Source organism: Polyodon spathula, chromosome 5 (genome assembly GCF_017654505.1).
Source record: "Polyodon spathula isolate WHYD16114869_AA chromosome 5, ASM1765450v1, whole genome shotgun sequence".
In the NCBI taxonomy this organism is placed as follows: domain Eukaryota; kingdom Metazoa; phylum Chordata; class Actinopteri; order Acipenseriformes; family Polyodontidae; genus Polyodon; species Polyodon spathula.
Window position 1 is genome coordinate 69798385 of NC_054538.1, and position 19807 is coordinate 69818191.

Genomic DNA, 19807 nt, shown 5'->3' on the forward strand with positions numbered 1-19807 from the left:
AGGAGCTGAGCTTGAAATGTCACTGCAGGATAATTCCTGCAGCTCTCTCTATCTTTGTGTGGAGTATCATGCAGTACCAGATGCCAAGCACAGTTTGCTGAATTTCTAGCAGTTTGTGTCTCATGCTTAGTCTGTATGCAGCTGAGAGGGGCTGCAAAATACAAAACAAATGGCTGTAAATATACAGAACAAAGCACCATTGCAGTATTAGACTAGTGGTAACAGAATACTGAATACTAATATATTTGTATAATGTACAAAAGTAGTAACCTACTATATATTTAAATGCTCTGGATTATATTTATTTCAAAATGTATACTATATTTAGAATTGTGGTTATTTCTCCAGCCAGTTGAAATACATACTGCAGTCTCTTATACTCGCCCAGCATGCAACATATTTTAAAGAGTAAGTAGCGGGGTTTACAAAATATCTACACGTCCCAGTGTTGCTACAACTGTTTAAATAACTTAAGTGTCATTTTTCTTTTCATTGTTAACATCCTGACAACTTTTTACACTTATAACTTTAAAGTCTCTTTCAAAGTGTCCACTCTAGTGCACTGGGGTTTGAGGTCAGAGGTGTGCCAATCAATTCAATACAATACAAATATATATATTTATATATATATATATATATATATATATATATATATATATATATATATATATATATAGCATCTGTTCTGGGCTTCTCTGTTCCGTATCACATCATAGATCGTTATTGCTGTGTGACCTGTTTGACACAACCCCTGTGCACTAGAGAGGCCATTTTGAAAAGAGCTTTGAAACAGACTTTAAAGTTATAGGTGTAAAAAGTTGTCAGTATGTTAACAATGAAAAGAAAAAATACAGGTATATTATTTAAACAGTTGTAGCAACACGTGGGGACATGGAACGCTGTATTTTTTGGATTCCCACTACTTACTCTTTAAGCCTAGCCATGTTGGGTATTTTTGTCTTTGAACTTATCAAGTGCCATTTTAAAGATGTCTGCAGCAGTCTTTAGATACCCTTTAAATGGGATTTCTGCTTAAATGGGATACAGCTCTGGGAGATGGTTCTTCCCAATGCTATTTATGTCATTTAATTGGGATGTCACTTTGTTTAATTGGGGTACAGTGTTTTCAAATGATAAACGGAGATCTCTTTTCAGAGCAAGACAGGCTTGCGTAGCACAGTGCAGTGAGTGCGTGATTACGCTGTGACTTGCGTAAATTGAGTAAATCACATTGAACTCTTGAAGGAGCTGGTGTCTCCTGTGGTTTCCCAGGCTGCTGTTGTAAAGAAAGTTGGTGTGTCAACATCACAGGTGCCTCGCCTTGGATTAAGATTTGATTTGATTATTTTTCGTTTCATGTAGAAATAAAAAACAGCGATCAATGTTGTTTAAGAATAAAAAAAAAATGGACACATGTTTTATTAACATGTAATCATAATGTGAGGTGATTTCATTCTTTTTCTCATTTAGAAACAAAAAAGTTTGACTAAGTTAGTCTCAAATGCCCCCCATTTAATTGGGACAGCCGATTATTCACTATATTTTTACTTCTCCCGAGGCATCCAGATAAAGTGGCGACGACCTGTACAAATGGACTGTGGTTTCCTAACTACATTGGCATCAGTTTCGGGGCTTCTTATTTATGGCATCCAAAACTCTTTACATATCTCATTGCAGCAAAGAAGATGATCATTTAAAAAAAGTAGATTGATCAGTACCATGAAAACCATTGTGACCTGGATCTGTAAGTGTGACGTACCGAATGGTCAGGAGTCTTCATGTAGTTAAAGTTATGAATAGGATTCTTACATTAAGAATCTCTAGAACCACATTCTAACTTATATTTATGAAATCCATCTTGCTTTAATTATTGTTTGACAATAGGTAGAAATATTTATTAAAAAAAAAAAAAAAAAAGTTTTAAAACTCATTCTATTCTAATATTACCAAATATCTTTCGCATGGTTAATTCTGTTGGTGTTCTTAATTGTACATTTGCTGATACAGTAATTACTTGCAGTTTTTAATAAGGTTATGTTAATGGAAATCATTAATGTTGGAATGCCTGGACAATTTTGTGAATCATCTGTACACTTGAAAATAGTTATTTACCTATGTACAGCACACTACTAAACACTAAAGTCTGGCACAATATGCCTACTTAAACTGTTTAGCTCTGGACATAATTACTGCAAAAATTAATTATCATACCCTAGTAAAAACTGGAATAGGTCAATAGTAATTATTTTTCGGTTTGTGTTTTTAATTTGTTTTAGTTATTTGCAGGAAATGTTCTGTTTCATATGTATTATACATGCTCACTACTATTCAAATCCATATTCTAAGTTACTTTTTAGTCATTACAGCTCCCCCCCACCCCCCCACCTATACATTTATGAAATTACAACCTCTTACTAATTAAGCTCCTTAACTAGGTTAAATGTATTTATGAAGGTGCAAATTTGGTGCTTAGCATACATTTTTTTATGCAGAAAAAAATGTGGTTAAAGTATGTGATATATTTTAATATAACAAATACGAGTGTGTTCATTTGGGTATTGTTATGCATACAATTATGAACATTTGACACGCAAGTACTGTTTTTTTTTGTTTGTTTTTTTTCACTGTACGTAAAAACAAATACAATCTTCAGAACCAATTTTCTTTGATTTTAACAAAAAATATACATAATTATTTCAATAGTCCTGATCATAGACCGACAAGTCAAGTGACAAGATTCATGAATGCAAACATCCAAACACACATCCAACAATTTACAGTTAAATTGCTGTTAGTAATATGTGTTGCTTATTCAAAGCCATCAGTATTATTCACCGGTTGTTCTTTATATATAAACTTTTCTTTCGCAAGCTTCAATTAAACAATGACGGACTGATCATTCGCCTTATTCTGAGCCTTATCTAGCTCTGTAACACATGCTTTGCTAAAGCTCTTCTGTTTGTGTTAGTTTGGTGATTATTGTTGATTATTACCTGTATTGTAATTGTATACCGATTAAAGAAAGATAACCACACTCAAAACAGCAGCCGAGTAAACTAATCTTAATTTGAATATGCATTTATATGCATATAGAAACTATTTCATATGTTAAGGATACCCCTATGTATACAGTGGCTCTCAAAAGTATTCACCCCCCTTGGACTTTTCCACATTTTATTGTGTTACAACATGGAATCAAAATGGATTTAATTAGGAGTTTATGCCACTGATCAACACAAAAAAGATCCATAATGTCAAAGTGAAAAATAAAATCTACAAATTGTTCTAAATTAATTACAAATACAATACAAAAAATAACTGATTGCATAAGTATTCACCCATTTGAGTCAATATTTGGTAGAGGCACCTTTGGCAGCAATTACAGCCATGAGTGTATTTGGAAAAGTCTCTACCAGCTTTGCACATCTGGATGGTGCAATTTTTGCCCATTCTTGTTTGCAAAATTGCTCAAGCTCTGTCAAGTTGGATGGGGACCTTTGCTGAACAGCAATTTTCAACTCTTTCCACATACTCTCAATTGTATTGAGGTCCGTGCTTTGACTGGGCCACTCCAGGACATTGACCTTTTTGTTTTTAAGCCACTCCAGTGTGGCTTTGGCTGTATGTTTGGGGTCATTGTCCTGCTGGAAGATGAATCTTCTCCCAAGTCCCAGGTCTCTTGCAGACTTCAGCAGGTTTTCCTCCAGGATTTCGCTGTACTTTGCTGCATCCATTTTGCCCTCTATCTTCACGAGCTTTCCAGGCCCTGACGCAGAGAAGCATCCCAATAACATGATGCCTCCACCACCATGCTTCACGGTAGGGATGATGTTCTTAGGATGATGTACGGTGTTAGGCTTGCGCCAAACATAGCGCTTAACGTTGAGGCCAAAAAGCTCTATTTTGGTCTCATCAGACCATAGAATCTTCTTCCACTTGGTCTCAGAGTCTCCCACATGCCTTCTGGCAATATCTAGCCAAGATTTGATGTGAGTTTTTTTCAACAATGACTTTCTTTTTGCCACTCTCCCATAAAGGCCAGTTTTGTGAAGCACCCAGGCTATGGTTGCCGTATGCACAGTGTCTCCAGCTCAGCCATGGAAGACTGTAACTCTTAGAGTTACCGTAGGCCTCTTGGTGGTGTTACTATAGTAATTATATGGGTACTTTCAATGTTTAGGTAAGGCATGTTTGTACTGTACAGTACACATATGTAGGGTAGGTTTAAAAAGCAGTACTTTTTATTATTATTGTTATGGGTTGTTAACTACATATCTAATGAACCTAATATGGCTGATAATTCAATAAATGACCACTCTGCATATACAGTACTTGTTTATAATATCCATAGCTCATAGTCTTTGCATTTGCCTTTTGTTTGAAAAATGTGAGCATCACGATGGTGATACCACACACACTTAAAGGTCACAACATTTCTTTTCAAATTGTCTTCTGAGCTGTAAGAAACAGAGTTAAAGATCCTAGAGAATGGTTCTTTTTTTCTGCCACAGAAAGCAGATGGCCCTACAACTCATTAACGCCTGCGTTTGCCTTATTATCTTATGTGAATCGGTTCTAGCTGTGCAGAGTAAAGCACATTATGCTTATAAATGATATCGAGTTCTTCCTTTTTTTTATATACATTTATTGTGTGCAATTAATTTACCCCTATCCCCGCCCTATTTACCACGTCCAATGATGTTCCCTCACCTCTGCAATCTCCACAACAGCTGGAAGTGTTCAATAGATGTCCTCCGATCCCACTGCCATGTCAACACCCAGCAGATGACGGCGAGCTAACGGATCCAGAGGGCCAGCTGTGCAGATCTCCATTGAGATCGACAGGCAACTGGCCAGTAGGGGGCACTGTTTCGAGGTGAGGAGAAACCGTCCCTGCTGAATTTGCCTCCCACCGGAGCTATTGCAACATGACCTTTGGAATCCCATGTGAAGATCAGCGACTTTGCGCAGCCAGGACGCGAACCTGTGCTCCCCCTACACATCATGTGGTTGTGCCTTTACCAGGTGAAACAATGCTGTTATTTTGTCTGTTTAAGTTTTAATATCTATGTGTGAATACTGTCAGACTTCAATGAACACATTTCATGAAGTTAATGGTGTCTATTTTAATGATTTAAAGGTCAACATCACCCTCTAACCCTATATTAATATTGCATGTGCCCCCCCCCCCCCCCCTCCATGGTGCATTATTAATGCCCTTATTAACATGTATAATAAAAATACTGTAAAAAAAAAAAGGTTTCAAATGGACCATGTTTACACATTTTAGGGTGGTGTTGTTTAGATCTACCATACTAGATAATTAAGACTAATAACTGTTAAAACGAAAATAATTCTTTTTGAAAATGGGGGTAAATTTAATTGAACTTATAACTTTTATAAATTGTAACAGATCAAATTTACTATGACTGGTCTCACATCTGTATGCCTGTAAGAGTACTTTTGTGTCATCTACAGTTTTGTGATATTAAATTGAATTCTGGTTTAATAGCATAAGAACATAAAATTTACAAACTGTTGTTAGCAGCTTATTGTTATTATTGTTAGCAGCTTATTGATCCCAGAATCTCATCGAGCAGCTTCTGTTGTTGTTTTTGCTTGAATACGTGTTTACCATGCTTACTTTCTATTCCATCATAAATGTCCCTTTTTGAATACTGGGTCTGCTTTTGAAAAGACTCTGGAGTGAGGTGGTTTGAGAAATGACCATTAGGGAGTGGTCAGCTGTAATATTTACAACTGTGAACCCATTTACAAACTCACAGTTGCAGAGAGCTCTTAATGTAAGTAATTTTATGTTTTCCACAAAACATCCAGCTCTTGCATCCATATTGTTTTGCAGGCCTATTTAGTTTGATGCCCTTGAATCTAAATCTTTATTTTAAATACGTTTTAGTGTGGGTAAGCTAATGCAAATGAGGAAGAAACCAGCCATAGTGAATACAGTTATAAAAAATGCTACATCAGGTTGCCAGTAGTTTAGTTTAAATGTACAACGTGAAGAACTACTTACCTGCAACCAACAAATGATGCTTTAAAAGCCTTGGTTGTACAGGGATATATTGTAAATTGAAAGAATTCCTTAATGTTCCATCTTTGTTCGAAGGGGAATCACATGAATGCACTCCCTCTTTGAACTAATTGTCACAATTGTACAGGTTTGAGGAAGGGCAATTGGCACAATCCTGAATGCACCCTTTCCCCTGCAAAAAAAAAAAAAAAGCCTCTAAATAATTTACTGAAGTGATTTTTTGTAGTAGAGCCAACAGCTAACGTTTCGGTCTATTGTGATGACCAGACAGCGCAGGAGGAGCCTCTTTGTGATGGGGTCAGGCTTTGTACAAGCTTGCTATGAATATGGAAATATAAGGAAAGTGGTCTACAATAGGAAAAATACTATTTAAACAGGCTCTCCTGTGTAAGTATGGTAAGACACTGTAGTAAGATTTACTTGGTAAGTACAGGGTGTGATTCAGCTACATCGTGAAGGCTTTAGCTAAAATGTAATGAAATTTGCCATTTTTGGTTTAATGTTTTGTAAATTACTATGCCATGAAGTACTTTTTCGTTGACCATTTAATATTTGCGGCTTTAAAAAAGGCATTACAAATGAGACTGAGACAAGGGTTAAAAATGCCTGTCTTTAAAAGACCTGTGAGGAAATAAAAAATGCATCTACACTCACCATTTCTTTTAATGCAAATACATGCTCTCTGCTTTGGCATTTATTAACATGCTATTATAAACATTTACCATAGTAACAGCATAGCAAAATGTAATAAAGCATGGTACTGTAATGCATAGGTAAAGGTAGACCTTAGAGGTATGATAAAGCAAATTAATTAGAATGACCCGACGTCCTGTTAAAATCGGATTGTCCCGATATTAGGGGCCTTGTCTCGCATCCCGATTGAGGTACTGTCCCGCCATTTGTCCCGATTTTTAGACTAAACGTTGAAAACCCAGGCATAAAATGTGACATTTTTATTTTCTTGTTAGGAATTTTCGTATATGTGGCTGCTGTACTGTCTTGCGGTGCAACAGCATACTCTACTGTTTTAGGGCATGTTGTTGTTTGCATTGCATCTATGCGGCTATCCAATCACGTTAACCTGCAGTCATATGATGTGGTATGCATCATGTGTTTTTTTTGGTGTGTGCGCCTGTGTCCGGTTTCACTGGCCAAGAGTCATGATGGCTGGTGTTGCTGAAGAGCCTGTCACTAAAAAGCAAAAAAGACAATTGCAAGTACCGAATGCAGTGGGGGAAAACTGGATTCAATCATATGCCCATGGTCAAGTCATCCAATTAGGATTAGGATTATAATTAGGATTTCACTGACATTTTGCAGACCTGTTTAAACATTAAACACAATATTTCAGAGCACTATAAAAGCCTAAAAATGGTGGTACTTGCTTCATTACTAAAAATGTCATTTGTTAAAATGCAAGCATGCAACATCTCCCAACAGTTGCTGCTGACATTCTCTGTAGTAGCCTTTTGTTTAATGTGTGATTCTGAAGTTATAGCAATCGATTGTATTTTCTTTGTCACATTACAAGATGTGCAAAACAAATACCTCCATCTGCATGTACAGTTTCTTTGGGAAATGTCTTGACACGATAATCAGACAAAATATACTTTGCTTCTTTTGCTTTGTCGTCCATTTTTGGCATTTTACGTCTAATGCTGAAAATTAGATTTAGCAACCTAAATCAGAACAATGCAGCACTGACTTTGTCCCACCTGCTGTGTATAGTACAGCAGGTCACAGAAAAGCCAGTACAGACGCACGCACTGATTAAAACATTGTTGTTATCTGAACAATAAACAAGAAAGTTAACCGCTTTGAAGTATTTTTTTTTTTTTAATTATATTTCTCTTAGGTTTTAGTTTTTTCCTAAGTGCAATGCACACAGGAAGGCAAAGGAATAAAAAAAAGCCTATCTACAGAAGAAAGATACGTAGTTTGCAGCCTTGCATTGTGCAGTAGTTCACAAGATTTCTTTCCTCAGCTCACCAACTAGAAGTGTCCCGATTTTTCACTTTTGCTATCTGGTCACCCAATAATTAATAAACATAGCATAGCATGATAAATGGTATTCTATGGTAGATGCATCCTATAATTATAGGAATAACATGGGAAACTGCAAAATTACCATGCTAATTTACTGTCGCCAACTTTTGTAAGTGTCACAGTATGGTTATTTGAATTGATTACATTAAAAAAGACTCTTCCTATAGCTTTTCTTTAGAGTAACAGAACACAATGGTTCCGAGTTCTGTTGCTTGTACTGATATCTATTCAGCATTTTTCTTTCTATAGCAGTCTCTAACGGCCTGTGATCTTGCTTCAGTCTTTGAATCTCTGTTAGTTACTATAGAAAGTCAAGGCCAAACAACAAGGCCTTCTCAAAGAAAACTTAAATAGCACATAGAGAGTAGGAAGAGTTAAGAATCGTCATTAATGGAGCAAAAGAGCTGAGAAACCTCTCAGACATCATAACAGATGTATAACTACAGACAGAGCAGCTTTCATTTTATTCATTTTTATTAAGAACTTAAGAATTTTGTGAATGACAGGTAATCCATTCCATGCTGAGATTCAAACACCATCTACAAGAAAATAGCAGAAAACAACATCGATGTTCAAGATAATAAACAAAAAACAAACTACGTAAAGCACGGAAGCAAAATAAGAATTGGTAACATGCAGTGCATTCAAAAACATCTTAACTTTGATGTGTGACAACAGCCTTTAGGTTGAGAAGAACTGTGCTATGGGAAATACTTGGTAGGGAGGGGCTTGCTGTTTTACGAGCATATTAGCCAGACCCAGTGGATTGGTATGTTTTTGGGGGGAAATATATATCTGGGGTCTAGTAATGTGAAATACTGTGACTGGTCTCACGTATGGAGACTGTCCTTAGTAGTGGGTAGGACCACTTTCTGACACATTGTCCAAGTGGAAACAGTGTGGTTTTGTTCACTATTGGAGGTTTATTTTATTTGGGCCACTCGCCAGTCTGTTGCTTGTCACAGTATTTTGCACAGTCGTTTACGGGTTTGATCAGTTATGATCCACTTGCTGTCAAGGTTGTTCTTTCCAGTGGATGTTTTTTGCAAATGTTGCCATTCCGGAAACACTGGGGACCGTGGACATATTGCTCAAGGAACAAGCCATTTGCACAGGCACCCCTTATCATGAAGTCACTGAGATCCATCTGCTGTTCCATGGTTGTTGCTGAATAGTTGCACACAATTCTAACACAGCTTACATACAGTGCTGGGGTGGTCTACAATTGCAATTGTATACATTGAAGTGCTGTGATGGTGGTCCACTATGAAAGGCGTTATATAAAATAAATAATGATTGATTGATTGGAGAATGTATTTATTTTACTTACACTCTCATTTTAAACTCATCTTAAACCTCTCAAACCAATGTCACATCCAAGGTTGGGAGCAAGGATTGAAAGCAATACATATTCAGGAAAGGCTCTTCATTCCTTACTTGTTTTCATCACTCCTGGGAATGAAAGTGGGCTTCCAGGTTTTAAAAAAAAAATAGTGCTCATTTTGTCTGTAGGATTCAACTTTCAATGTAAATAATACTGTTTATTCCATGGCTCTTACAGTGCTTTCAGACCATGGTGCTCAAAATTCTTCAGTGGACCCTGGACCCTGTTCAGTGGAAATGTTTCTTTTTTTTTTTTTTTCAAAGCAATGTTGTGTTAGTGTTTAAAAACATTGTTTTAGGTTAACCTTAACTGTAAACTTGATTTAATTAAACAGAAATGGGCCTCAACAAAACATGAATTAAACTATTATCAATTAAACTAAACTACTTTTTATTAAGGAAGGTTTTCTTAACAGTGTTTATAAACTTTCTCTTAGGTTAAATTGTGATTTGAAAAATAAGAATAAACTACTATACCTGCCCTAAAAAAAAAAGTTAAAACTTGATTTCATTAAACAAATTGCAATTTAAAAACAGTCCTTTTAAATTCCTTAAAGTTTTATGAGTAGGGCTCCTTAAATTTAACTTTAAGATGTTTTTAAGGACTATTTTTTGAAAACTGTTTTGTATTATTTATTTATTTGTTTGTTTATCAAAATGAGCTTTAATAAACAGCCCTCAACAGAACATTCTTTAAAACAGTCTCTACAGCTTCCTAAATATTGCATGAAAAAAAAACTATCTTGGGTGTTACTGTATATTGTAAACTCCCATTAGCTTATAACAGGGCCATCTTTATTTGTAAATTTTAATATTTATATTGGTTTTTTTTTCTCTGTTGTCTTTTTTTTTTTTTTTAAGGTAAAGTGGGTGAAACACCAGAGAGCCCATTATAGAGACAAGCGAGCAACAATCTCAAGGCCAGATGACAGGACTCGTCATGGTGTGTAAAATAATTTCAGTAGTAAAATCCATCTCTAAGCTGTCATACTATTAAAGTGCTTACTAAGCAATGTGTAGTGGCTATCAGAATGCTTTGTGGAATTGTAATTAATTGGAAGCTGTATTACTGTGTGCTTAGGGAACAAACCCCAAGTGGACTGTTTATATCTCTGAACAACGGCCGTGTTTCTACTTTCAGCCTTGTTCCAGGCAATGCTGCTTATTTAAATTCTAGCCTTCATCTTGACAAGATGCACTAGGGATAGTTAATGGCTGTTAATGTTAATAGCCACTTCTCTAGATTTTATTTTTATTTTTAAACTTTTTTTTTCTTTATTGTTTGCCTGCTTTGAATGAAGACCAGGACCAGTAAAAATTTGAGCAAATATGTAAAAGCGATTTTGTTTCTTTAATGCAGCTAGGCAAGAAAGGAAGTCTGTCTTGTGCTGGTCTCACGTAGTGCTGCAGCTTTGTGGTTTCACAGTGTCAATAAAAACGTGTGAGCTGTGGAGGAATTACAGCAGTTAGCCAGTATGATTTCAGCCCCTTTGCCTGCAAATTGTGAGCGTTTCAAGTGTGGAGATGCCAAAAAGCTAGTCTTGCATTCTGATTCATTTAAAAAAAAAAAAAAAAAAAAAACCTTTCAAAGCAAAGAGGAATCGGTGTATTTTGTGTTAACCCAGCAGCAGACCTATTTACTATTTGGCATTTCAATCAAGATTTCCTCTTAGTGTCAAGATGCATCAAATGTTCTTTTAATATTTTGTTAAATAAAGCTTTTACTTTAAGTTCACATTGTTTTTAAATAGACCCCCCCCCCACCCCCACCCCCCGCCTGATTAAACCTGAACAAATTTGGAGTAAGTGTTGTAATTACATCGACAACAATTGTATTACTATTACTGAGAATGATTGCGAAGGCTCCATCAAAATTTAAAATTTCAGTTAAGAAGTTTTAGGAGGGGCAAGCAGGCAAGTTCGTCTGAGAATGACGAGGTCGCTAGTTCGGAGAAAAACAATTCTCTTCAAGCAGATTTACTGCTCCAGGTGAACAGCCTCGAACACAAGCCCATGGAGAGACTGGAACTTTAAATACTGGGTACCATATATGCTCAGGGATTTCTTTGTCTTGCATGCAAGGGACCGTGCACGCTTGCGTCAGCAACCAAGTCACATATTGTTGCTAGTTAATGGAGTTTCCTGTTACATGTTTTTTGCCATCGGTCAGAAAAAACAACATCCTTGAGGCCATTGCACACTGGATCTGATTATGCATTCGATTTGAACGCGTGTCTAAGAAGAAAATAACGATCAAGTGCATTCCCTATTGCATCTTGCACACTGAGTCCGTAATTGTCGTACAACAGTGATGCGTGAATTTTGGAATCGAACCAAGTTCGATTTGATCCGATTTGTATTGCGGTCCTATGGTCAGACCAGGTCTGACATTACAATTTTCCCTTTCCAGTCCAACATCGGACCCTGTCCAACACCATCAAAAAGACGTAAAGCACAGATCTCTAGTTGTTTTTTCTCCGGAAAAAGACGAGAAAACCTTTCAATGGCCGAGTGAAACCGATAGGAGGTGAATGTAGCTGAAAAAAAAGCCCATATCTGATAGCCCCATGCACCACAGAGATAACACGGACATAAACAAAAGAGACAACTGCTTCTGCATCCAGCGCTCAAAGAATATCACAGACATTTGCAGAGCTTTTTGAAATGTTATAATAATAAAATAATGACTTAGATCGCATTATTGAGGAGTTTGGTGATGAAACGAATGATCAAGAGAGAATTTATCAGTATGCACGTCTATAAAGAGGTTAAGGTATGTGAAAAATACAGCGAACAAGGGGTGGGACTTGGCTGGCGATACAGCACTGAGTATCCTTTTGCAATTCATTGCCTTTTTAAACCTGTTCTACTCTGGGGGGAAAAATAAAAAAAATAAAGTGTGTAAAATAAACTGTGCGTGTGAAAATGAATTGGACACGACGCGCCTGACAAGCGCTGAATAAATGGACCGCAAAGGGTTCAAAATGACATTGACCAATAAAAAATGACTGGAAAGACACATGGATTCTTGCAGTTCCTGTTTTTGTGTTCAGCATCGTTCTGGTGAAGCGTATTCTCTGCGTAGCTAACAACGAAGAACTGTATATTATAACCGATTATTATTAGTAGCTCCTCAAACTGAACTACTGACTTGAAACCATGCGATGTCCAGTTTGATGTCCTGTGATACTCCCCCAGCTCTTTACGCTTCTTTCATATTGGGTGCGTCCAATATCGCTTTTTTTGCATTTTTTGGTTTGACTCCACAGGGTAAGTAATACATCTTCATCATCGCTGCTGGAGCTGGTTGAAGATACCTTAGCCATTTTTTTTTTGGTGTGGTTATAACGCATCCAATGTGCAATCAACTTGAGGATGAGTTTCTGGATGACAGACCACAAATTACGTATCAGGTGTGCAATGGCATTTATTCTCTATGAGCGAGCGTTGACATTTTTTTTTCAATTAAAGCTCAAAATCCTTTTCATTTTTTCTTTTTTTAAACAGACATTAGTAGCTCCCTCCACTCATGAGCACATTAACTTTTAAGAAGACATTTGTAAAATAAGTACATTGATTTCAGGAAAATGCATTTTGGTCAAACAGCAGCAATTGACTACTGGCTTGGTTTATTTTCTAACTTTTTTTAAACTTCAACTCATTGAGCTACAGTAAGTGTGGTATACCTCCTCTTAGAAGTGTCTATAACTGCAAGTCAAGTTGTTTGTGGTTGCATGGCATTTGTCAGAACTAATTATACAGGTGCGTATGAAATCAACTGGCTCTTATGCAATTATCAAATATGCGTTTGAGCAAAGTGCAATACCATGTAAACAACTAACACATTTTTGGCACCCAGAAATTGCTACACAGTTAATGGAGTATGCAGTTATCATTTATGCAATTAAGTGGAGGGCATCTGTGTATGTGTGTGTATATGTATATATTGTACTAGAAGATGCAGTAATCGCTATAGTAATGAGCAAATACACAGTGGAGGTAGCCAATATTATGGCTATAGTGATTTTAAAAATGTTTTAGCTACAGTTATTTTATAGTTTATATTGTGCAAAAACATGCACATAGTGTTTTTATTAGGTGCAAAGAAGGTGTGCATCAGAGACATACTAATTAAACACGGTGTGGTAGTTTTTAGAAACAAAAATAACGTCTTTCTAGTAAGCTTGCTGTAAACCTGGAAATACTACACTTCTTATGATTCCTGTGATAGCTGACAGTTTTGCAGGGAAAAGAGTCAGATATAAGGAAGTGGAGTGAGGTGAGTAAGTATGGAGTGAGATTTCTGTCAAAAATGAGAGCGCAGAAACACAATTTGTAACTATAAAATGCCGGTTCTATTCTGCACATGCGCTCGATTCTCTTTCTACGCTTACAAATCTTTTCTCTGCTAGCTCTCGAACTTCTTGCGCAAAAAAAATCCTCAAATTTTTAGCTCAGGCAGCCTAGATGATTATCAATACAAATGATGAGCATTTCAACTCAAATGTGGCAGAAAACCAAGTACCAACCGCTTCACAGCCTGAGGTACAATTAGATTTCAATCATTTTATATGGTTTATGTGCTCCGTAAGTGTAGATATTGGCATTTTATTTTAGCTTTGACACTTATACCTACATAGGTGCAAAAAAGTGTTGTTAAGTAATTACTGGTCAATTACCTGCATGCAAAAAGGTCTGTGCTAATGGTACAGGGCTCCAAAGAACTGCCGGTTCAGTGTAGTGGTAAACATTTTACCGAACTGAATTTTTTAACGCTGTCGGAAAGTTGAAGTGATACATAACATAATCCCCTAAAATAATGAAAATCAGTGAGCACACATTCACCCTTAAATCCTTCCGTACAATCAATCAATTCAGGATTCAGTCAGTGAAAAGAAAATTTCTAGACAGGGAGTAACAGGTAGATGGCATTCCTCCCAGGGAAAACAACACAAAAACAGATACAATATCAACAGAAATGATGAACTATGATGTCACTGTTTCAAAAGAATGCTTATGACTGGTATATTCATTGTTTGACTGGTATAAGCTCTTTTTTTCTCAGTTCCATGGCCTGTCATTGACAGATTGTGTTTTGTTATACCGTCTCATCAGGTTTGAAATTGCTGGCTGTGAGCACCCAAGATGGCGAGCCACAGTACGCTGCCCTAGTCCAGCCTCCAACATGTCAACTACACGAAGGCGCTGCTCTCTTGACAGACGTCGCATATTGTTTATTTTCTGTGATTTTCTTTATTGTTTTTACCCAAACTTGCAATTCAACAGCTGAAATCACTTCATGTCCAATCAGCTGTGAGGTCCATTGCGATTCTCTCAAAGGGAATATCAATGATTGGCATAAACTGTAAAGGTCCTTTTAAGTGTGGTCAGGGACTAGCTTTTTGGCAATTTGGGCAGGATTTACAAAAGTTTTCTATATCCTTGCGGACCCCCAACCTGTAAAATGCATTGAAGGGTTTTCTCTCCACCTAGATGAGCTCCAAATAAATAGTTTTGTGCTAGCCTCAATACTGAGTTCCTGTATGTACGTGGTGTCAGTGATTGTTCTACCAGGCTTTCATTAATAATAGTATTTCTGTAAACTAAGTTATTTTTCACTACGAAGTGTTCCTGTGGATGAATCACTACATTTTCTGCTGACATTCCATTTGCTGATACCACTTGTTGTTTCACATTCACTGAAGATGGATAATTTTCCTGTTCCCTCGCGACTGTTCTCTATCGGGCAAAAAGGATTTGTTCCAATCGTCTGCTTCTTCCCTTCCTATCTCTGGGTAGGTTACTGCAGTGTCGGTCGCACTTTCATCTACGGTACGTTACGTTGCCACCCCTTTTCCCTCCCTCTTCGTATGCTGGCCTACCAATACCGCCTTTTTTTTTCTCTGTCTTTGTTTTCTCATTTTAAACACCTTCCTGCTACCTTTTTTCGGAACCAATCTGTAGGGAAAAGGGAAACATGCTCAGGAAGCTCTCTGGGAACTGCTGTGTTCTTCCTTTTTATCTTGGGGTCAGCCAATTCCCCTTGTAATTGAACCAGGTCCTTAAAACTTGGAAAATCTCTACCAAGAATTACTGGGTGGTGCAACCTGGGGATTACTCCTACTCTCATCTTTGGTTAACCTCTCCACAAGAGATTGAAACACGAGCAGTAAGGTAAAACTTGACATCCCCATGGATGCAATTAGCTCCGGTTTGGAGACTGTCAGCCAATCGGTCGGGGCTCACAAAGTCAGGGTGAACTTGCTACAATAATACTGCCACAACATTTTTTCATTTACATTACACTGCATTGATTCAATTCTCTCTGTGCAATCTCTACAATGTGTCCTAGCTTTTGACACCTATAGTACCTATATTCACTGTAATCTATGCTGTGTGGCCCCTGCTTCCCGATTCAAGATCTCTAAAGTGTCCCTTGACAGCCCGTCTGTGGCTGCTCTTCCTAATGTTTAAAAGTTTCAGGCTCACCCGAACTTGGACTGTTGCGTAGCCTTCCTCCAGGGTAGAGATTGAGGTGCTAGCTTTCCATTATAATTCCAGTTCTGGTATTTCTGAGCTCTTAAGGCTGCTGTTACTCTGGCTTGGGCAAGGATTTTGGATTTTAATAACTTATAGTCATTGGCATCCTTTTGACTGAGATCATAATAGGCTTTTTGTGCATTGCCTATTAGAAACGGTGCAAGTATCCCTGCCCTCTTGTCCTGGACCCACCCCTCTCGGGCTGCAGTTCTTTCAAAGTTCGCAAGATCCGCCATTTCGATTTTACTTGCTCTATATGGCAGTGAGAGTCAATATCTTATCTTCAGTCAGAATCCCACTCTCACACCAAGTGCGAGCTTTAAGCTCTGTTTATTATGAACTCTGTCTGAAGTGTGCTATACAAGAGGAAGACGGACACCAGTGTAGCAAACAAAGGTAAATATTTATTAATTTTACACAACGCAAGTTTTTAGAAAATAAAATAAAAATACACAAAATAAAGCCTAACCCAGTCTTTGGACACTACCTCACTTCTCGATCCCTTACTAACAATTATAATAGGGCTATTCCCTGTCATAATAAAAATAATGGTCTTTCAATCTTCAAGTCTTCAGTTGAAACCACAGGTGAGTGCAGTATTTTTTATTACAGTCCATTCTTTTTCATTTAATGTCTCTTAAATATGTTAATCCTTCCTTTCCATAATTGTAGTACCACGGTACCACCAGGCAAGTATGGGCTCTGTTGGTAGCGCTTGGATGAGGCAAACACAACTGAATGGCAACAGCGCAGGACCTGCTGTTCATTGAAACAAAGTATTCTTACTGGTGACCCTGTTTTCCAGCCACAGTGTACCAACACAGTCCATATGAATATAAAGACGTAACAGCCAAATACTGCCTCGGGTGTCTTTTTGTCTGACACTGCAGTATTCGTTGTTTCTTGGATACCCAGTCTCGTTGTGCACTGTCTCCTGCAACTTGTTCTACGTTGCAGCCCTGTTTGTAAGTGGTAAACCACGATTTATTTGTTCCAGTTTCTGGATGCCTCTTTGTTCTCCACACTCTAACCACGGCACACACTCAACTGGTCTTTCTTCACACACAATAATAAAAAACAAGCAACCTACTTCAGGTCTTGTGGAGTCCGTTTCCTGTCGGTGCAGCTCTTTCATGGTTTTGTGGTTCATGGTTTTACGAAACTGACAGGATGTGCAACAGCTCACCAATGTAACATTTGCATCTTGGTTCGGTTAGCTGTCAGTATTGCTGGCCAGTCTGCAGGTCTAGCTAGCTGTAAGGAAGTTTGTCCTGAATGATCGATCACACAAGGGGCCTGAGATTATCTCCTTAGATGATATTAGGTTATCAAAGATGGAAAAGGTAAACAATGCAACAGTGAGCGCTAGTGTGTGATGGTGCAGCGCTCTTTAGGTGGATAGTCATTAAAGTCTTAAGTATCTGCTAGGAATAACAAATCCAGGTATCACTTTGCAGTAGCACTTAGTGTGCTACATTTCATTTGTATCTGTGATGATTCACACAGCTGTACTGATGCGTTATTCAAGTTTATTGTTTACTTTATATCAAAGTATTATATTTTTTTAAATTCAAATATTAAATAATTAATAGGGAAAAGAAGGCATTAACAGTGTCATGAATACTAGACCCATCTTTGTGGTCTTCTGGTATTTTTACACATTGATTTACATCACCAATACATTAAAATATCAAAAGTTATAGAGCAGATAGTATAAAATACAAAATGTATTTGTATAAATTGGTGTAATCTTCCCATGCCGACTTTGAGAATCGATCCATTTTAGTAAAACAAAAAAAATTACATGTAATTATAATAAAATGTTTATGAGCTGCTGCAGTACACCATTCTTTAAATTGACTGTAGCTAACAAAATAGTTCCATGCATGTTCTCTGCCATGCACATATATTTATTATATAGGTTTCAAATGTACCACTTAGACTTACATTGATAAGGGACATGTATCAAGAGCAACTGACGCAGAGCTAAATTGGCGGAGTGTAAAGTAACACTCTTCCACGGCACAAATTTAACGCATCCTGAATGTATTAACTAGCCCATAATTAATGAGGCACAGTGTAAGCTGCTACATTTAAATGCACTGCGCTGGTGCTCAAAATGGGTAGCACAGATTAACAGACTAATGTGAAAAATAGCCCCTCCCCTCCAAATGGATTACCTCAATTGAACAATAGGTAGGTCATTTAGAGAGGCAGAAATGACAGTTCAAAATGGGATAAACTGTATTTTAAATTAAAATGTGCATGTTTAATCCACTAAAGCCCAGGCAGCTCATCTGGAGAGGCAGAAATGACCCATGTTGACTAAATGCCTTGACTTTATATTATATTATTATTATACGACTGTTAAAACCGAATATACATAATGAAAAGGATAACTTAATGAACCAAGTTTTGTACACGACGAATACAAACAATTGTACACAATGAACAGCGAGTGGGAGAAGTACAGGCGTGGAAAAGTACAGAGCAGTTTAGAAGCAGAAAGGAGAAATTGCATCTTGAATTGCTTTAATCAGAAAACAGAGGACATTGGGGAAACACAGCAGCAGCTCAAAGTCAAACAGCCGCATGTGTTTTTCTGATAACAAACAAGCTGAAACTCGGAGCAGCTGATTCAAATTCAGCGCTGTTCTGAGACACGGGCGAGGGGAGGAGCCAACAGCACAGCAGAACAACGCAGTTAAACGAGGCAGTCTTCCCAGCGACAGCGAGTGGGAGAAGTACAGGCGTGGAAAAGTACAGAGCAGTTTAGAAGCAGTTTGAAAGCAGGTTGACAGCTGCAGAAGAAACTAAACTTCAAAAAAAAAAAAACCCTCAACATGGTCTTCAAGCCAGTAATCTGTGACACCTGTTTGATGTGGGAAATCCGAGAAAACCCAGCGGAGCTAAACCAAGTGTGCGTAAAGTGCTGCGCGATCCAAGATTTTCATAAACTAGTAAGTATGCTAGAAATGGAGCTGGAAGAAGTGAGACAGCAGCAGGATCTTGAGGAACTGGCACACCCACAATTCATGGAGGTCTGCATCACCCCTAACAGACTGAAAGCCACCAGGGAGATAGAAGGTCAGAACAGCTGGGTTCAGGTAGGCAGAAGCAGGGAAAAAAAGAAACTTCGTCAAACACAACCACCAGAAATCAAAACAACCAACAGATTTGAGTCACTTCAGAATTTTGATGAGCAGAACCAACAACAAGAGAATGAAAGGAACAACATCCAGGATCCCACTGACAGTGGTGACCAGACAGCAAAAAGAAGGGAGGTCATGATTGTTGGGGACTCCATATTGAGAAACACAGCAAGTTCAATTCGCAGTTTGGACCCCCTTACTACAACAGTGTGCTGCCTTCCGGGAGCCTCTGTCAAGCACATCACTGAGAACGTGGACAGGCTCCTAGAACGAACAGGAGACGACCCGGTAGTAGTCGTCCACATCGGTACAAACAACATTGGAAGAGACAGACCAAAATCCCTGCAAAACAAATTCAGAGAGCTAGGAAGGAAATTAAAAGAGAAAACCAAAACTGTGGTATTTTCTGGTATACTACCGGCACCTTGCAAAGGACCATATGGACAGCTGGAAATAATTAATCAAAACGCATGGCTGAAGACGTGGTGCACACGGGAAGGCTTCACCTATCTTGATCATTGGACCACATTCTACAACGAGGACTATCTGTATAGACGTAATGGACTGCATTTAAATAACAAGGGAACCAGTCTACTCGGAGAAAAGATCCTCGAGCAGGTTTAGAAGCATTTAA

General features: G+C 37.8%; 1 protein-coding gene across 1 annotated transcript in view; it reads left to right on the forward strand.

Moving 5' to 3' along the window:
* LOC121316242 (PC3-like endoprotease variant B) overlaps positions 1 to 19807 on the forward strand; it is a 316516-nt gene that overhangs the window by 66505 nt on the left and 230204 nt on the right. The window contains exon 5 of the mRNA XM_041251182.1: positions 10343 to 10424. Within this exon, the coding sequence (XP_041107116.1) occupies positions 10343 to 10424 (82 nt within the window). The remainder of the gene's footprint in view (positions 1 to 10342; positions 10425 to 19807) is intronic.